Source organism: Ciconia boyciana, chromosome 27 (assembly GCF_034638445.1).
Source record: "Ciconia boyciana chromosome 27, ASM3463844v1, whole genome shotgun sequence".
NCBI lineage: Eukaryota > Metazoa > Chordata > Aves > Ciconiiformes > Ciconiidae > Ciconia > Ciconia boyciana.
In genome coordinates, this window is record NC_132960.1 from 1,572,789 (window position 1) to 1,593,746 (window position 20,958).

Consider the following 20,958-nt stretch of genomic DNA (forward strand, 5'->3'; position numbering starts at 1 on the left):
CCCCACCCATAGGCATCTCTTCCCCTCGCCCGGCTGCTGCGGGTGCAGACGACACGCACGTTGTAGTTCAAATACAAAGGGGCTGGAAACAACATCACTTGCTCAAAAATTCCTTTGTGCTTAAGTGCCAAAACACAAAGGGATTTGTGGAGGGAAAAAAACCCAACACTTCAGGCATCACTACCTGTGGATCCAGATGTTGAGGGTGCCGATAAAGATGCAAGGGACAGAGTTAAATGCTGGGGCTCCACACCACCCCAAAAAGCAAAATGTTTTGTACAATTCACCACAAAGAGTGACGCTCCTGCAGGTTGTCATCAAGGGAGGAAGACAGACAGAATTTAACAACTCGATAGGGAAAAATCACTCCAGACACTGGTTTGGTGAGAAAGACGGCTGTATTTCTGCTCTTACTGTGGTGTCACGTACAAGTTATAGTGTGGTTTAGTACAAGGAGACACTGGGATACACACAAATGAACCCCACTGTGAATTACATCATCCCACCGCAGGAACCAAATCTTACACCAAGCGTGCAAACGAAGCATAAACAATGTAAAAATATATTATATATTTACATACACAATCTTTTAAAAAGCTGAGATGCAAGTATAAATTCCAGAGCTAAAACATGTCAGGGAGAAAACAGGGGTTAGATTCAGTGAGCTGTTTGTAGGCAAATTTACAGTCACAAAAATAAACTTTAAAAAACCCCGGGGTAAGCTGATAGGACTTTTGGACACGTGCCCAGGAAAGAAGCCCCTGATGTGCCGCTACGAGATGCCAGCGGCACGCAGACAGGAGGGCTCTGTAATTCAGTGACAGACAGGGACAATGTTTTGCTGTAAGGCAGTAGCAGAGCTCCATCGGTCTGACCGGCATCGGGATTTCTGCATCCCAAGCACACCACAACCCGGTTATCAGAGCTGGGGCTTGCACCGGCACAGCAAACGCGTGGGCGGTGTGGTGTTGGGGAAACTAAGACGAGAGATGGCTTATTGAAACGACTGATGCTAAAACCACTTGCACACACCACAGTGGGTGCCACGGCTTTGGGCAGAGAAGCGAGATGAGCTATTCCATCCCCTGCCAGGCATGCTGGCAGCCTGACGTCAGCAGTAAGGGAGATTTTAGTATTTAAAAGCCTGAGTATTAATCTCATAAGTAAGCACATTTCACATTTGCAGCCTTTGTCTGGGTTTAGTGACTCCAGCACATCCCCTGGCAAAAGCTGGCTATAACCTTGGTTTACACACTGACCCAAAGATGTTCCTTAATCCAGTTAAGTCACTTGAGGATCTTCCTACCCAAGAAACTGGGGAACGCTATCAACAGGTGGTGTCAAACACTTCCAAAATCCCCTCAACAGCTCAAATGAATTAGTGTGTGCTTGAACCACTCATCTGCCAAAGCAAAACACAGACCAGTGAAGGTGTGGATGGAGCCTTTGAGTGTGGAGAGGGATTTAATCACAGCTAAGTCAGAGCATGCCGCTAGCATAAGGTAATGGAAAGGACAGTCCAAGATACTCCCTGGCAGATAGCTGCACAAAACCAGACTGGGAGTTTTGTGTGGCATGAGAGAAAGCTGGGCTGACAAGGGAGCACGCAGGACCTTCCACTCACACCTCACTCGGTCACAAAACCCTGAGCAGGTCCCGTCACCCACCCTCTGCCACAGATTGCCAAAAAGGCACTTCAGGGAAGGCTCCAGCAGCACCTAGAGAAGTGGCAGGACAACTGTGTCTGGAGACTCCTTCAAACACCTGCCTTGGTCATCTTCCATCGGTCTGCAAGGGAAGGGGGCTTCTCCTGCCTCTCTTCTCACCCACCTGTAGAATTATTCATGGAAGTTGTCATTTCCAGTTTGTAGTAGCCAGCACCATCTGCCCGACATGGCAAAACACCAGCCCGGAGTCTGCCAGTGCAGCAGCCCAAGACCTTTAGCTGGTCTGAAGTACATAGAGTTAACAAGGAAAGATGTAAACGCTTGAAGGTTTCAAGCTTCTCAGGGTAGCTGCTGGCAGGGAGCAAAACACAGGGATTACAGAGGTCGCTAAATCCACTCAGGTTTTACGTTTGTCAGAGCAGTGCCACGCATGGCTGAAATGCAGATGGAAGGCTTCACAGCCATCAGGCAAGAGATATGCTGGTCAAACCCAGCTGTTTTCCAGCACACCAGCCCACAAGCGTAGACCTGTCACCTCTTAACTCACTGCGCGAGAGCCCAGCGATTTATCTACGGTTGCATTACGCCGGTGGCGCTCGTTACAGAGGCTTGCTGGAAGCTGACTCTGGATACCTTTCTTATTTTTAAGTACCATGTCTCCTCCCCTCTCTCATCCTGCTGACTGTTTACAGGGAAGCTGAGCAAAGAAAAAGAAACAGTACTGCCTACAAAAAGTTGTTTGGTTGGTTTTTTTTTTTTTTTTAGAAGAATCATATTCATGTTTCTCCAGAGGTTCAGGTAGGTAAGCCTTTGCAAAGCGCATCTGTCACCCAAACACCTGATTCTACATGCTACAAATTTGAGCGTTAAATATGGTATTAAGTTCCTTTTTAAAATGATCCTGGATAGCAGCCGGAATCAGCATTCCTCACCTCTGACAGAGACTTGAGATGACTAGTGCTTCTCTGCCGCTGGCCCGTCCCTTGGGCCTCATCCAGACCACAGGAGAGAGCGGACTTTGTGTACCATGTGTAAAAAGAAAATACTGGCAGATGCAGGTACAGGCTGGAAGGTACGTAGGGACTTCTGCCACAAAGAAAGGCTCGTTTCTCCCTTCCTCTTTGAGGAGCAGAGCAGTGCAAAAGGAGCTGACTTTCACACAGCAGGGTTCTTTGCTACCTACATCTGGGGCTCCCACCTGAAGCAAGCTGGTGATGCACTCACAAGGACAAGATGTCGGGGTGCTGCATCCATGAGGTATGAACCCACAGCTCCTGGAGGGCCCAGGACTTCCTCCCCACTTGAAAGCTCCCCTGGACTTTGGGGCAACGCAAAGAGTGGATCTAGGCCTGCTGTGTGTAAGCACACGGGGTCTTTACCTCACTACCAGACACAGGGACTCCCAAGGAAGTTACAGAAAGACTAGATTGACATCATTAGCCAAACTTTAAATGGTTGAGTAAAAGCAATTAGGAAAAACCCCTACTGCAGACAGACAAACCAAGCAGCACTGGGTGGGTTCTTTCTCCGCCTCTCGTACGTCTCTTGCATGTACCATGCCTTTGGGCGGGCAATTCAAACATCCAGCACCTTCAGACAGGATTGAAGTCCAAGCATTAGAAGTCACTGAGGATACTGATGTCTGCAAACTCATTCCTGTACCGGTAAGCGTACAAACTGAGCAGGAAGGCCCATTTCAAGGAAATGAAACTCCAGACACACGACAGGTAGTAGCTTCTGGGATCAGTCAGGGCTAGGAGAGAAAAGGATACAGATACATTTAAAAATCCCATTTATCCCTCATGCAGTCTGGCCAGGAAGAAACCAACTCAGCCCCCCAGTTCCTGGGAGCTTCTCAGCCTGCATCTAAAGATCTTGTTCTGCGAGCAAGGCTTAATCAGTGCTTTATTCCCAGCTCTCGACTCAGATTGTGAAACTTCCTCATCTCTGCCACAGGAGAGTATTCTGGTCACAGTCTGAAGAAGGTCATTATCATCTCTTGAGAGGCAGATCCCAAGAGCTGTAAGGTCACCCCAAACCCTCCTTGCTTAGGGCCCGAAGGATGGAGTTTGTGTGAATTCCTGGATGGCAGAAACATGTGGCTCAAGAAAACAACCTCAACCTGCAGTTCTTAGTTTCTCTCACCCTGCCTTACGGCTACTCCCTTCTCCCCCACCATGGCAGGGAGAGAGGAAATCTGCACATCTCAGGGGAAAACAGGAAATAAAATATATCCTCCTTCTAAAAATGCTTTTACCAATCGTTGTGACCGACATTTAATATATAATACTGGTGCACTTCAACCTGTACTGCAGGTCTTCAATACAGTGCTGTGATAATCGGACATTAGTGAATGACACGAACAGCCTCTTTTTAGAGATTCTTTGCAAATGAACACATTCCTTCTTTATCTATTATAAAACTGCCTCTACTTAGGGATTACTTTGAAGTCAAGCGGGTACAGTTCTGCTTTTTGAGTGCGTGTCAGCGGTCTTCATATTTATTTTCAACATTTAGGTTTTTTTGTTCTACAGATGTCAACAATTTTGAAATACACTTACATAACCTAATGCCTAAAACAATTCCACCTCTAAGTACAAGCTGCTTGGTCATTATTAAAAAATAAAGGTGTTTTTTTTTTAAGAATACACAAAACGATACTTTCTCAGTAAATCCCACTCATTGAATGTACCAGTCCTAAACTTTCCATACATAAATAACCTACGCAGATGTTCTACTTTCCCCCTAAATTAGGTCCTTCCCTAAAAAACCTCTATTTCCCTAAAAACCACCAAGTTTTCCCAAAACCAGTTTTTCCCCATGTCTCCAAGAAAGGAGGTGATGAAAAATATTTGGTTTTCTTTTGACATTTGTATTTCTAGCGATTACGTACGAGTATTTTCATACCCTTCCACTAGGCTGAAGCACTTGAATCTCCACAGGGAGTGTATTTAGGCTAAGCCAGGGGCTTTTGGTGGGTTATGACCCCAACACAGCTTGCCCACCACTATGAGTACAACAACAACAGGGCTCTTAGTGGCTATCAGCCCAAATGCAGCAAGCAACAAACACAGACAACTTCTAAAAAAAACAAAACTCAAACTTTCTCTCTTTGGTCTATTGCCAAGCAAACACTGGGAATAATTACATGAACCCTCCTTAGACAATGTTAAATATTTTATAGCAACACAGCTTTATATGCTGACTCAATGTACAAGGCATTTTCACCCTGCTGACTCGTGTTGGGATTTCAATATCCTCACCCACCTGCTTTATGACTGCTGAAGAGACAACGTTTAAGAGCGCTCTCTTTATTTGTCATAGAAATAAGTAAATTCCAGTTCCTATAGGAAACAATGCTGGAAAACGTGGACTGCCTGCCAGCAGTCCTACAGACCAGGTCTATCAAGGCAGCTATCAAATATTAGAAGATGTCCTAAAGGAGTGGCACTCATCGGGCAGCAGAATTACTCGTGTCCTCAAGATATCACCAGAAAAATGAAATGCAATGGCATTCTTGCAGCCCCTCCCCACAAGTCTCTCCACACCTCTCAGAAGAGATGGCAGGAGCACCCCCAGATTCACACCCCAGCTCTGCTTTGCAGGCTCTTCTGTTCCTTCAAATCCAATCCCAGTAATCCCAGCATCGCTACTCATTTCTCCCAGTTGCCTACTGCAACAAAGTACTTACACTGGTGCTTGGTGATGGCCAGAACAAGGAATGTGCAGAATCCCACCACTGAGAGAGCTGAGAAGAGGATTCCGATGAAGAGGAAGAACCTCAGCCCTTTTAACCAGGTCCTCCAGTAATCCTGCACATACATCACATGCGTGATTAGGGCCCAGAGCGCCAGAACACCTGCTCAATTAGACAGCAAGGGGAATCAGTACCATGCATCACACTGCAACACAGAAAGGTGTCTAACAAATACACATCTCATCAAAACCCCACACGAAACGCCAAGGAACACTAACGCTTCACGGCCACGTCCCCCACAAAGAGGGGAGAAATATCAGAATAAATGGCTGCCTGTGCAAGCATCACTCTCCACGACCACCCCAGACCCCCTGCTTCTGCACAGGCTTTAGGAGACAGGTCTGGATTATGGGCTGGCACAGAAAGGACTTCATTCATTGAATGGATTCCCCCAAAAAACTCGTTCGTTTTCCTGTTTCAGATAGACCCATTTAATGCATACTCAGTGCAGTTTTATTTCATTTTCCATACAGCTTTCAGAACATTACACATAGCAAGGCAAGCACTTGGCAAGAATTAGTGCACCTTTTCACAAAGGCCAGGCAGCCCCTTTTACATATGGAGACGATGATGAAGAGCACCGCTACGTAACCACTGCCTTTTAGACACCTAAATCAAGATATACAGGAGCTGTTCAGTACTCAGCGTTTCACATCATGTCTTTTAACTCCAACGTATCTCTAGTTAACTTCATAAAGAGTCCATTTATATAAATCCCCTTCCAAACACTTCAAATGTTTCAAGTAAAGGGGTGTAGCAGTTCAGCTCCCAGATGATTTGTACGTACAATTCCCACTTATGACAAAGCACGCTCACTAAGTGTTTAAGGTAGCCTAAATCTAACTCTGTACTTGTGGGTCCTGCCCAAAACGTCTGGATTACATAACCAGACAAATATCTGAGCACATACAGTTTATATATATTTTTTTTTAAGAACAGCCAAATTCACTATGGCTTTAATAGGAACAGCAAAAGGCATTTCCCTAAGCTTAGGTGACTAGTCCGTAACCAAGTTTCAACAGCCTTGTCAAAAGGGAGGAAACAGGAGGGGAAAAAAAAGGGATGAAAGCATCCAAGTAACAGCTGTAAACAGTTTCTGATATAGGGAAAAACAATGCACCCTTCCCTAATCTTGTTCGAAAGACTGCTACCTTTTCACCACACTTCTGAAAAAAATTAGAAGAGACACTCAATGTAAGAGCTGTCCGTTCACATGCTTAAAGCCTGTCAAAAGTTTTTATAACCCACCAGAACAAGGCTGCCTCTCATTCCCCATTATACAATCCCAACTACAAGCAACATCACCAACTCCAATTATAGCAAGCTGTTCCTCTGTTTAAGTCGCAGCGCTGAAGACTATGACTAAATCTCCCTAAGCTGCTAACTCAACCTATAGTTAGCGCCACTTTACAGACTTAAAATATTTGTCTCATCTTGGCAAAGACCTCTGCGGCACTTCTGAAATTTGAACCTCCAGTGGTGCAACTAACTGGCTTGTATTTCTCCTTCACTGCCACCTCCTTTCCAGATTTTATTTTAAGGGCAGCAGGGGGAAGAAAAAAAATAATTAAAAAAAAGACACCACTGCTAAAATACCAGGCTGCTTTATACGGCATCCTGCAGTAACACAGACCTCCCTCTGCGGCTACTTCTCAACATCAAAGGAAGCGAAAACCAGCCTTGCCCACTACAAGATAAACATTTTAATACTAAGGACAGCCACAAGTCTTTCCAGAGCTCATTTGTTACTGGATACGGTCATTATACACAAAGCTTCCTAAGGCTTAAAAGAGCATATTATAGCACAGAGGAAAACAACTGCGTCAAAACCGACAGATGAGCACAGCCGAGAGTCACCCTACAAACCCGCTGGACTTGCTTTTCAGCTCCCAAGCAGCTTTCAGCTCATTTCTAGCAGGTTTTCTGACCTCGCCGGACACATAGACAATGGATGCACTGCAGGTGCACGTCAAATGAAGCTGAATATACACAGTCAGTTCCAGGATAGACAGGAGAACCCTGACAATGCTTTTTGCCTCTTCACTGTCTTGGGATGGGGCAAAGCAAGTTAAAACACCCTCCACAGTGGCCCACAAAAGAGGTGGGTGGAAAAAGGACAACCTTCGAAAGAAAAAGCCAATAAAAGTGAAAGCAAAAGCACTCAGGGTGAACTAAAAACCCAAGGGTAAAGTGCTGATATCCAGGACAGATGGAGCTCACGGACTTTTTATCACAGCGAACAGGAAAGGCAGAATCAGTCCATTACTTCATCTGGTCGGACCCGCTGTACCTAAGCGGTATCTAGGCATGTTTTCTGGCTCCAAGCAGTCAGGATTTTAATTCTGAAACTCTCATCAAGTCAGCTACAGATACTGCTTTTCCATGACTGATTCCACACAGGCTACCACTACGCACGCATGCTAGAGATCACAAAGCTGGTGGAAGATATTTTGGAGTTCTGCAGATGCAGAAGACGGTAATTGCGTTGGCAATGCTTTTCAAAGAGCATGCCACGGGATTTGGTGGAAAAACCTATCACACAGCTTGCTAAATCACCACTTCCTCGACTTCGTATTACCTTTAAGCTTGTGCTCTAGCAAGTTCAACCCACATTTTTTAAAAAAAATGGGGAACTCAGGTTTTTCAGTCAGCAAAACAAGCTGCTTCCCCCCAGGCGCTTTCAGATGACTTGGCACAATTTATTTGAACTGCTGAGTCAAGTTGCTGGTGTTTCCACGCCAAAACTGCTGCTGATGCTCTGAAAGGTCTCCGTGGGGAGAGCAGAGGCAGCATGTGAGCTGTCACTTGATCTTCCCCCCACTGCCGTGCCTGTCCCTGCACCTTCCCCTGACCCTAAAGCCTGACACAGCACTTGAAAGGAAGCTATGTGGCAAACTGTTGTGTTCGGTTAATTCTTAACATCTAAAGTAACTGCCTCATACATGACTAAGCAAAAAAAGCCTCATGACAACTTCACCACTTGCTAAAGGACTGAGTTTGGCCACATGGTCATTAAGAGAGGCTATCCTCTTACAGGCAGCTCAGCCAACATCATGTTCGTTACCACGTGAAATAGAGGGGAAAGGAGTCTCCTCCAGCTCCAGCCATACGTTTGCCTCCTTTCCCTTACACCCCCACAGCACTCAGATCCTTTGGTGAGGCTATCCAGCTTGCAGAGCAGGTGATTTTTCTTTTTCCTTTTTTTTTTCCTCCTCTAAAATGGCAGAAAATAATTCCAACAAATTAAATCAGCTCACAACACTTCTGAAAAACATCAATGCTGGCATAAAAAACATTGGCAGTATGCATTCAGGGACAGGTAGGAGAAAGGAGAACAGGACTTGCTTTTTCAATTGCTTAATTTGCTCATCCTGAGCTTGTGAGATCGTACTTGGGTGGGCATCTGAACCCCACCAGCGCTGCTCAAAACTAGGGAACAGCCACAAAAGAAAGAAAAACCACCATCCAGATGTCGACAAACGCATGTGAATAGAAGGGGCATCCCAAGTGGGATGAAGCTACGTAATAGTAGGGCATGGCAAATCAAACTCAGAGTCTGAATACACGAGGAAAACGAACAATTATTGCAGGGAATCTCATTTAAGCACAGTATATTGCTAAATATAGTTATCACTAACCAAATGCTTTAATACATGAAAACATGGACCTTTGCTAAAGAGCCTTCTTTAAGCTAACTGCTTATCTACATACGGCATTCAGCAGGAAAAACACCCATGCTAGTTCTAACTAACTCCAGGGGAAAAGTATCCATGAATGCTGGAATGGACCATTTGATTCATGTTTAATTCAACTGAAATTGGGTTCAGGAAAAGAAAAATCACCTCCTATTCACCAATATACATAAGCTAAGTGGTGAGAAGAACAAATTAGTTGTACTGATTTACAGAAAAGACTTTCATTATCACACAGAGAAACTAAAACTGTACTACTATTTTTAATTCATGTGAAATCTCTCACTTTGTAGACCTTGAGAGCAAAAAGTTTGCAGGTTTAACACAAACCCATCAGCTCTATGTAGGTAACAGAAGAACAGCTAGCTCGTTCAGCTGTTCAACTGAAACAGGTTTTACTGGAATAGGAAATAAAAGTCATGTCTCATTTAAAGTCCAGAATGATTAACTGCAGGACCTCCAGTTTTTCTTTTTCACCTCAAGCGATTCCCCTAAATCCCCTCCTCCTCCTCCACAACTGCAGTCGTATTCTCCAGTGGAATCGCACTTTGCACAGAAGCAAAACCTGAACCTGCAGACGTAGCCCTGGAGTAGCAATGGTGGTTGTCAGCTCCAGTTACAGTGCCCGCTTAAAATAACATCAAAAAAATCTTGCACCCGTTTCAGAGAAACATTTGTCTTGGTGGATTTACCCCACACATCATGGTTGGAATGACCCCAAAATAAGAGCCACTCAATAAGGCACAATCAAGGGATTTCCGATGTAGAGCAATGGGAAAGTTACCTCTGAATTAAAACCTAATTATCTCAAGTACACAAAGCTCCAGGAAAAAGGAAACTGGCCGATCAAACAACCATGAGTGCATCTGAAACAACAGTGACAGGCAGGATTTTTTTCAACAGAAGTTAACAGGTATTTTGACAAGATGAATTCATATTTAAAATACAAACCCAGCATATTTGGAACAAGTTGAAATAAATTCTAAAAGGCAAGTTCAAAAGCAGGCTCGCCCTCAGTCTGTAACCTGGTACAGAAAAACACTAATATCTAAATATTTTGATAAGCCCTTTTCGAAAGTTTGGCATACTTTAGCTTGAGTGAAACAAAACTTTCCCTTTCTCCAAACATAAAAACAAAAACTGCGACAAACAAAAGGTTTTCTCAGCCCCCTGCTCATCACTGACCGATTCTTCAGTCCCAGCAAAACAAGTTGCATTGTTGATGGGGAATAACAGCACAGCTGCCTTCCCTGAGGTCAGAGCAGCCAGAGGCCAAACGTGTCAGGCCACGTTTGCACGCCGCGGTAGGACACCGTGTCCAACACTGACGGGCGTTACAGATTCTAGGAAAAAACAACAAATGTGCAACGGAGGCCAAAAAAAACCAAGCAAACACATACACACAGAAGCTATTCTGCAATGAGCATTCTTATTCCAGCCTTCTGAAGCTCAAAATGCGTGTTGATGATGGCAAAGATGATGGCAAACAAAATGACAATAAAAAAGAAAAACAGTATTAAAAACTACTTGCATAGTCCTGGAAAATATGAAGTCTATGGTGACCAATTAGAAAGACTTTTTTTTCCAAAGTGCTTACAAAGCCTTCAGACATTTTCCATCTCGACAATCTTCTTTTACACGCTCTATAACTCTAGCTGGAGCATTAGAAATACCTACTCTAAAAGGAGCCTGAGCTTTGCCAACCTAAGTTTGTTTTGCCATTTCTAAGTTTTGAGAACTTTGCCTTGTCTGGTTGATTCCCTGAAAGAGTAAAATGTTTTCTTCCGGGAGCTAAAGCCAAGCTAGCTTAGCCTCAGCTGCTTTTGGAAGAGGTTAAAAATGGGTTTTTTCGAATAGCTCTTCTGCCAAAATAGCTGGGGATGAACACTGAAATATTTTAGGAAAACAGCTCTCGAAGGAGAGGAGTCTTTGGAGCATTCTAGTGAAAACTGGTTTTCACTTGGCAAAATTTCCCTCTGGACACGTGCAATCGAGTGCTTTACTATCCAGGGCATTCTGGTTCGGAGGAAAGCAGACTGGGCTGCACACGTGCGGGAAGAAAAACCTGGTCTTTCAGCTTGTTGTTCAGCATCGAGTCGGCTGCTCAGCCATTTTCAGAAGCAGGAAACAAGATTTTAAGCCTTCAGATGCTCCGTGCCTCTACCATTCACATTTAAGATGAAACCAACATCACATTTTCCAGCACATCAGCAGCACTTACAAGGGACTCAATCTCTCCTCGCAACTTAATTAAATTATGATTAAGCATAAGCCCCGTGCAGCCTTTTCTGTGTTTTCTTTTAGTGTGCTTTCCCTCCTTTTTCTCCATTTCTTAAGACGATGGACTAAAGCAGTCACGAGCCAAACCTTAATCAAACACTATGCAAATCCAAACATTTACGAATGCTTTACTCCATAACTGCAACACTTTTTGGCCGTGCTATTCCAGCCCTGGAGAGGGAACAAGGCAATTTTCATAAATTTATCTAGTGTATGCAAGTTAGATTAGCTATCAGTCTTCAGAGAATCACTACTTTTCTATGCAACAGATACCATGTTCAGCATAAACTAGCTTCTACTACTTTCATTTATCAGATATTTTTAAAGTGTCAGAAAAGTACATTCTGTGTTTCATCTTCTTTGCAGCTGCTTTAATATCTGGTCCACATTATATTCACAAAGCACAAGCTTTATATTTTGCCAGAAATATCTGAGCAGCTTGGAAACAGCCAATAAAGTCTCCTTGGAGCAGGAAAAAAACCCCTCTCTTTCTATTAAATTTGAAAAGAGAAGATACATACACAAGAACATTAAAAGCCACTCAGGAAAAGGCTGGATACATCCTGAAAACATTTAATTGCTTTCTTCTCTTTTAAACTGCCTCTGGCAGAATGAAAACATCAGAGTTGCTTAGAGATTCATGGCCTACTTAAAAAAAAAAAATTAATTTAAGGCAGTGAGGGGAGAAGGTCAAACATACAAACAAGCAGTAAATTATAAAAGCCACTGTGACTAGCTCAAAATTAAATGGCAAACCACTGAGACAGCCAGTATTAACTCAGGAATGACTTTCTGGGTCCTGTGATTAGTCGACTTAAGTTGCTGTCCCTCGGGTTATCAGAAGCATGGGGTGTTTCTGATTCGATGGGGTGTTTCTGCTTAAAACAAGGATATGATACACAAGGTCTGTGTCTGATTTAAGATGATCCCAAAAATTCCCAAGTATGCATGCCCAGAGGCATATTTAAGATTTTGAGGATTAGTGAGTTGACTTTACTAGGCATTGTGTGGGGGGTTTATGATTATGAAAGCCAACCAGAAAGACTGGAAAGGTAGTTTGCTCAGCACCTTAAATTACATGCTTCTGGTTTCATAACTAGAGGTAACTGAGGGCTCTAGTTACAGACTCATCAGTATGTGGCAATTTTCCCTCCACAGAACTTTAATCCTAGAACTTGGAGTAAATAAATATCTAAGTCTTTACTTTAAATTATAGGAAATGTATCGGAGCAAGTCAAAGTTAGTACAAGCAGCAGCGGAGGGCAGATTTCAATGCAAAATGTAGCAGGAAAGGTTCTCTAGAAGATAAGCAAAAGATAAATAAACTGATTACAAAGAGAAAGACAGATTCCTAATGAGACATGAATCAGTAGGACTTCTTACAGAGAGGAAGTATATGGATAAACATCCTGAAACACACGTCCCTGACAAACCAAAGGCACATCAACAAAAGCTGCAGCAGGCTGCAATCCATCTCACCAACACAGGCAAGCGAAAAGCAACGATAAACACACAGGAGGTGATGGGAAAACCAGAAAGATAGTTAAAACTAGATAAACATGTACAAACACACACTTGCAGAGAAGGCTGGCAGGCAAAGCCTCAGCTTAATCAGAGGCACATTAAGAAGGAACTGCTGCAAAGCTGCCAAATACACCAGCCCAAACAATTTTCTGCCCCCCCACACGATGTCAGAGCCCCCAGCCCGACCTGCAACTCACTCTCAGGTGCTCAGATCGCTTTTGGAAGCTTCTGAATGAAAAAGGCACATATGGGCCAAAAAAACCCGTTTGTGCTGAAGACAGTGAGCCCACCCAGCACAGCAAACACACATCCAGCACAGGGTTTGGATTTCACGACGACACCAGCTGCAGCAGCACACACGCTGCGCCCCAGCACTTGAGCTGTGTCACACGTTTTGGGGGAGAAGCCGTCTTTCTGCATTATGTTATCCTGTACAACATGCAGAAAGTTGCCACAAGTTTATTAGTAGACTAAAGGGCACAAAACAATGCCTGACAATTAACTTTGCAATGTCTACACAGCGGAAAATTTCAGAAGCTCGCCCACTTCCTTTTCTGCCATTCTCTGCCAGTAGAACTAAGTACTAGCTAGCATGTTACGATAAAAAACAGATGATTTAATGAAGTATGCCAGAAACAAACGCAGTGAACGCCCTGCTTACCTGAAACTGAAGTATCCACAGCATCTACACATAATGCAAACCTCCTACACACCGTGATTTTTTTTTTTTTTTTTTTAGAACAATCTTACTTCAGCAAGTAGCCTGAGCTTCAATGCACAGAAAAACCATGGCTTTTTTTTTTGGCTACTCCTCCACAACTAAACAAGCAACCACGTAGCGCTCTACCCATGCAGGCTCCAATGTACAGTACGTGAAATGTCGATTTGTAAAGGCTAGCAATGAACTGAGGGCACACCTTGACTTTAATATCTGTCTGGCAGCAGAATGAATTTAAAAGGTCCTCCCCATACACGAGCGGTTTTATTCCCACTCCTTCCTGGCCCCTCCGTTGCAGGGATAACGTTTGTGAGACAGCACACTACGTAGCTTCAGTTCAGAGGTAAGAGCCTAAAATAAAAGTCTCATCTCAAATGTCTGGAGCATATTTCACCTATTGAGCCACTGAGGGGGTAGAAAAGCAAAGCAGAGGGGCAGGAAAAAGCAGCCATGAATTTAAGATGACAGGAATCCCTTAAATCAGCTTTGTCTAACTCCAAAACATACATTTCTTAATCTGTTTCTCAGGCTTTGCGATCCTACTGTGACTCTACCCATACATTTCAACAGATGTTTGGGAGCACACAAATTCATAGAGCCCAACCTAACAAATGACCATTTTTTGATTTTGTTTCTTGCTTACCTTGCTCCTTGTTATCTTAACTAGCTTGAATTACCTGGTAATTAACCAGCACACAAACCTTCTTCTCCCCGCAGACAATAATCTAAATAATTTCAGCACAGAAAGCACAGGATGGTTCCTCTCTCTGCTATCTCACCAAACTCCTTCTAGAATGCAGACTTCTGAAATTCCTCTCTGAACACAAAGACAGCACGTGCACACAGCACAAAATATTACTTGTTATTTTTTTGTGCATTTCTGGGATACAACACTCCAACTTTCCTTGTGCCACCTAGTAAAGCAAGGCTTTGGAAGTGCTCCGCTTAATTCCAATTCCAGCTGGAATTAAAACGTTTTGGAGGGAGAGGAAGCAGAGAGACAACCGCAACCCTGCACCTCGCAGCTGCTCTGACAGCACAGCAAATACTGAGAGGTACACGGGAGCGTTGGCGCTGCTCACGCACCAGAAGCAAGGCAGATTCTTTACAAAGTTTAACTTCACTTTCTACTCTTCCTGCAGGCGGTTACTCTTATTCATGAGTTGCTGAGCTGACAAACCAAGAGAAGACTACGTTCTGCTCCAACTCATTCATTAACTAAGATCCATAACCGACATAGGCATCTCAATCTCACTAATTTCAGTGGATGTTAAGATGCATTTTACAGCTTCTGGCCTCTACGACAAGTAGCCCAAACGCCTATTTCAGCACGTCCGGCACAGATGCTTTCAGCGGGTATAAGTGTCAGGAAGCTGGCGTTTTTCTTTTCTTTCCTGAAAATACAGAGCACACATAAATATAGCTTGCCAGACAAAAAATTTACTAGGCAAGTCAGCAAAGCTTTCAACTGTAACTTTGAAATAAAATTCTCTTTTCAGTAACAACACTGGCAAGCATACGGGGCTCACTCTGACACAATTTAAGCCTCAAACTTTTAGAAGTTTTCCCTCCATAACATTGAGAGTTATACACCACTATTAACTAAAGCTATTCCAGCAAGTTTGCTAGGTGTTGTTGCAAAAACCTTCTTGGGACCAAAGTGAAGACTAGAACAATTCCACCTTCACTAGCAGCAAGGTTATAAAACGCACAAATTAATTTCCTTTTTCCTAAAGGATGAGCATCAACAGATGCAGTTAACGTGTCCCACAAACTATGGTTTTGCATTTCAAGTTGCAAATACAGCCAGACACTGTGAGCTAAAGTCTCCCGAACAGTTTTTATTAAAAGTCACTCTCTTAAGAGCGCAACGAGTCCTTCCAGGAGGTCAGGAGTTCCTGAGCAGATCACAAAAGCATCACGTGGAGACTTCCCAAAACAGAGCGTGGCCCACCCAAGTCCCAAAATCATATACTGTTGTCATCTACTCCAGCCGCCATACGGAGCTTCCCCCCCGCCATGTCCCAAGCCCAGTTTTGCCAGCTTCACCACCCAGATTCAAAGAAAACCAACGCGCAAAGCCATGAAGCGCGGAGGTAAGGGACTTGCCACATGCCGGCAGCCTGGCGTCAACGCCATCCCCGCACGCTCACCGCCCAGGCACAAACTGTTGCTTCACTCCATTTTCAGGCCGCTTGGTGATTTTTGGCCAGGTAAGAGCACCCACAGAATCACAGAATCGTATAGGTTGGAAAAGACCTTTAAGATCAACAAGTCCAACCGTAAAACCAAACCCCTCATGGGCAGGGCCCGAGGGGGCTCTGGGCTCACCCACCCTCACGGGTGCTTACTGAGGGGTCTGCACTCCCGGGCAGTGCTGCTCGCCCCCGGCCCTGTCCCCCCCTCACCCCAGGGAGCACCCGCAGCAGCACTGAGGCGAAGCCACCCACTCCACAGCCCGTCACCCCCAAGGGAAGGCGCTCCTCGGCCTCACATCCCGCCCGCCGCCACCCTCACACCCTCCCTCAGGGCCCACCGCCGGGCCCCGCTGCCGGAGTTACCTCAGGCGGCGACGACGCCCCGGCCACCCCCCCCAGCCGCCCTCCCCCCGCCACCTCGTACCCGAGAGCCCCCCCGCCGCTGCCGTGGCGGGCTGCCGGAAGGCCGGCGCCAGGCTCCAGGTGAAGAAGGCCGAGAAGCCCATGAGCGCACCGGCCGCCGCGTAGGCCAGGCGCAGGGCGAGCGCCCGGCTCACCGCCATCGGAGCGCTGCTGCGCCGCCGCGCCGCGTCGCCCGCCGACACCCGGCCCCGCCCCTCGCCCCGCCCCGGCCCCGCCCCGCGCCAGCGCACCCCCTGGCGGCCGGGGGGACCGGAGCGAGGCCCGGGGGGGGCGGGGGGGACACGGGGGGACAGGGGGTGGATGTGGGGGGCGTGGGGACAGAGGAGTGGGGACACGGGAGGGCGTGAGGGGCGTGGGGACACGGGGGCATAGGGGACACAGGTGGACACAGGGAGTGTGGACACGGGGGACACGGGGTGGATGTGGGGGCGTGGGGACAGAGGAGTGGGGACACGGGAGGGCGTGGGGGCGTGGGGACAGAGGGGTGGGGGCGTGGGGGACACGGGGGACACGGGGTGGATGTGGGGGCGTGGGGACAGAGGAGTGGGGACACGGGAGGGCGTGGGGCGTGGGGACACGGGGGCATGGGGGACACAGGTGGACACAGGGGAGTGTGGACACGAGGGGACACGGGGTGGATGTGGGGGGCGTGGGGACAGAGGAGTGGGGACACGGGAGGGCGTGGGGGGCGTGGGGACACGGGGGGCATGGGGGACACAGGTGGACATAGGGAGTGTGGACACGGGGGACACGGGGTGGATGTGGGGCGTGGGGACAGAGGAGTGGGGACACGGGAGGGCGTGGGGGCGTGGGGACAGAGGGGTGGGGGCGTGGGGGACACGGGGGACACGGGGTGGATGTGGGGGCGTGGGGACAGAGGAGTGGGGACACGGGAGGGCGTGGGGCGTGGGGACACGGGGGGCATGGGGGACACAGGTGGACACAGGGGAGTGTGGACACGGGGGACACGGGGTGGATGTGGGGGGCGTGGGGACAGAGGAGTGGGGACACGGGAGGGCGTGGGGGGCGTGGGGACAGAGGGGTGGGGGCGTGGGGGACACGGGGGACACGGGGTGGATGTGGGGGCGTGGGGACAGAGGAGTGGGGACACGGGAGGGCGTGGGGCGTGGGGACAGAGGGGTGGGGACACGGGAGGGCGTGGGGGCGTGGGGACACGGGGGCATGGGGGACACAGGTGGACACAGGGAGTGTGGACACGGGGGGACACGGGGTGGATGTGGGGGGCGTGGGGACAGAGGAGTGGGGACATGGGAGGGCGTGGGGGTATGGGGACACGGGGGGCATGGGGGACACAGGTGGACACAGGGGAGTGGGGACATGGGTTGGCGTAGGGACACGGGGGTGGGGACATGGGGGGACACGGGGTGGATGTGGGGGGCGTGGGGACACAGGGGTGGGGACACAGGAGGGCATGGGGGCGTGGGGACACGGGGAGGCATGGGGGTACAGGTGGACATAGGAGAGTGGGGACACGGGGGGCATGGGGACACGGGGGTGGGGACATGGGGGACACAGGAGGACACAGGGGACAGGGAGGCATGGGGATGGGAACACAAGGGGACATGGGGGACCAGGGGGGCATGGGGTGTGGGGACACGGGGGGGCATGGGGACACAGGGAGACATGAGGGACACAGGGACACAGGACATGGAGGCATGGGGAGGTTGGGGTATGGGGACATGGCAGGGACACAAAAGAGACATGGAGGGTGTGGGGACATGGGGGACATGGGGACACAGGGGACATGGAGGCATGGGGAGGTGGGGGCACAGGGACATGGCGGGGACATGAGGGAGACATGGAGGGCGTGGGGACACAGGGCGTTGGGGATACAAGGATGGGGAGACGGGGGACATGGAGGCATGGGGGGGACATGGCGAGCATGGGGGGACAGGGTGGCATGGGATTAGGTGGGGGGACACAGGAGGCATGAGGACACGGGGACAATGGGAGATGGGGGAGCCCGTGGGGTTGGGGACATTCTCTGCGCGGCTTTCGCTTCCTCTCTCGGGGATTTTTCCTTCTTCAACCAGCACCGTCCTGCTTGGTTGTGGGATTGTGGTTTGGGGACACCTAATAAAAGTTCTCCAATAGTTTGGGACTTTTCTGGGTTTTTATTTTTCTTTTTTTCCTTTTTTTTTTTTTAAACCTTTTTCCTTTTCATGTTCTGAGCTGCTGGCTGGGTTTGGCTGCGCTTAAACCCAGGGGGCAGAAATTTGCAGCGGGGATGGAGACAAGAATGGGCTTTTTCCACCTATTTCGAATCAATTATTAATTTGCACTTATGTAAGCGGCGCAGCGTCTGCCGCTCAAGGACGGCAGGGGCGGATGCTCTGCCCAGAGTCTGGGAATCCATTACTTGATCTATTCCAGCTTGTAATGTTTTTTCCTTAATTTTCCGGGTTTAATCTCTACCAAGATGATCTTTCCAGGCCTGGGAAAGTGCAGTTTGGCTGCTGCGACCACACGCAGAGGAGTCCCTGCTCTAGATGGCAGCAGCCTCCTTCCCTTTCAGCCTGAGACATCGCTGAAACAACATCTCCCCTTCCCTCCCTTCCTCTTTATCCATCGAGGTCTTGAAAACCACCAAGGGTGGAGTTTCTCCGTATATCCCATGTGAACCTCTCTGATTTTGGCCTCCTGCCATGAACCACCATGGGAGAACCTGGCTCCACCTTCTCGATAACCTCCTTAAGGTGCTCAAGGCTGCTGCTATGTGTCCCAAAACTTTTCTCTTCTTTGAGTTGAACAAGCCCCATTCCCTCATGGAGAAGCTCCAGCTTCCAACCGGGCTCCAGCCTCCAACCGTCTTGCTGGCCCTCCGTTGAACCCACTCCAGTTCATTGACGTCTATGTCATATTGGTGGCCCCAAACTGGACACAGCACCCAGATGTGGTGCAAGGAGCACTGAGTGGAGGGGAACAAGTGACAAACCATCAGAGAATGTGGGGAGGATGTGGAAGGTCCTCGTTTTTTGGAGGATGCGATGATGAGGACAGTCACTGCGTGTCTGTAACGGTTGATGTTCATTGGGGCTGAGAGATGTGGCTGAGGATTCAGCTCCACCAGTTCAAGAGCAGGTCATGGGATCTGAGAGCGGAGAACATGTTTATGCAGTGTGACTGACCCGTGAAGCCTTATCACATTCTTGGCTGAAGAATCGGAAAATTCACGGGGGAGCTCACCGCAGGGCTCGGAGGCGAGAAGGCATTTCTCGGACCGCACCGTGGGACATTATTCCGCGCACACCTCACGCCTGAGATGCTGAACGTGCATCGGTCACGGTCACTGGTGAAAACACGGATTATCTTGCAGCTCGTTTGGGTTCAGCAACGCTGAGTCTCAGCCTGACGCATCCCAGGGCTGAGCACAGTCCTCAAAGACTCGGTGACATTAATAAAATATCAGGTGCCCTTGGGATGGATGGCTGCTTGTCCTGGGTGCCTTTGGCTGGGGGAGGGACATGCCGTTAGTGGGGTTTTAGCGTAAAAGCCTTGCAAAAGCCTGCAAAAAAACCTCTTTCCTGACACCTCCTGCAGCGATCGCAGGAATTCAGATGCTGCGTGCACATACCTGAAAGCGCAATAAGCAGCGTCAGCAAACGCCAGTCAGCTCTTCTGTGTCAAAACAGGTAAAATCAGCTCCATCTCCGTTCTCTCTGCCCAGACTCTTCTCACACCTACTTTCTGCCAATTACCCAGCAGAAATTTGGAGACGACTTCTGTAGTGTCATCCCAGCTCTGCTGAGCCTGCCTGAACGGCTGGTGCCAAAGACAAAAAGATTTTGTGGAATAATTTTTTACAGGTAGAAAACCTCTCTGACCTGATCAGAAACAAGAAAGTCTGTTTTTTTGTAGATGATCAAGGTTCAAATTGATCATTTAGGGAAGATCAGGCCACAGCAGAAAGTCATCCAGAAGGATTTGGGAAGATATAATAAAGGGAGCAGGTTTTGGGGAGCAGGTTTTAAGGAGCAGGCTTATCAGTTAGACCAACCTCAGAGATGGTCAATGTGTCTTTTAAAAGGTGACAGGAGGGATCTGGAGATCACAAGTGGGTAGATCTGTCTCCAGGCTGGGTGATGGGTTCAGGAGACCTTGGGCTGTTCCCATAGAAAACAACAGGACATGGCTGCGGGTAAATACCAGGAAAGAGTAAATGCTGCTTTGGAAAGCGGAATAAAGTGGCCTCGTGGACATAATGCACATCGATTTCTAAAGAAATCCATTTTGCTGTGCTCCTTCGCCTTTGCTGACGAGAAGGAAACAACTCTCCTGCATTAATAACCGTCCACCAGACGAGACTTGGAAGCCGGTGGGAGATCAGCCGCCGGGTCCCCCAGGCACCCAAGCCTGTGTCGGTGTGTCCCAGCTCTGCGCCGGGCACAGGCAGGCACGGGGAGGTCATGGAGAGATGCTGAGGCACGGGGCAGGTTTTGAGGATGGGTCTGTCGAGGAGCTCGGCTCAAGGGTGCAGGTACCAGCTCTGATGTGTGATAGGACTCAGGAGCAGAATCAACACGCAGAAATATGTTGGGCTGCAGCTGACACCAACCAAAAACTGATGAAGAAGAGAGCAGCGTGTGTGTCCCTTCGTCAGAAACAGGATGAGAGTGGTGATGCTGGTTGCGATAGGCACCCAGGAGGGGCTGATGTCACCCTCGGTACGCCGCTGCCG

The 20,958-nt window shown here is 48.0% G+C and overlaps 1 protein-coding gene across 1 annotated transcript; it reads right to left on the bottom strand.

Moving 5' to 3' along the window:
• Window positions 1-379: 379 nt before the first annotated feature.
• On the bottom strand, window positions 380-16,438 carry SLC48A1 (solute carrier family 48 member 1). Its single transcript, XM_072847194.1, has 3 exons — window positions 16,261-16,438; window positions 5,359-5,526; window positions 380-3,420 (listed from the first exon to the last, which is right to left on the bottom strand). Exons 1-3 carry the CDS (start codon window positions 16,397-16,399, stop codon window positions 3,284-3,286), a joined length of 444 nt encoding a protein of 147 aa, XP_072703295.1. The 5' UTR covers window positions 16,400-16,438; the 3' UTR covers window positions 380-3,283.
• Between the last annotated feature and the right edge of the window lie 4,520 nt (window positions 16,439-20,958).

Excerpts from the sequence above, each read along its gene's own strand:
- SLC48A1 (XM_072847194.1), bottom strand. The coding sequence starts at position 16,399 with ATGGCGGTGAGCCGGGCGCTCGCCCTGCGCCTGGCCTACGCGGCGGCC. Across the intron at positions 5,527-16,260 it reads AGCGGCGGGGGGGCTCTCGG|GTGTTCTGGCGCTCTGGGCC; the intron begins GTACGAGGTGGC and ends CTAATTGAGCAG. Across the intron at positions 3,421-5,358 it reads GGCCATCACCAAGCACCAGT|CCCTGACTGATCCCAGAAGC; the intron begins GTAAGTACTTTG and ends TTTCTCTCCTAG.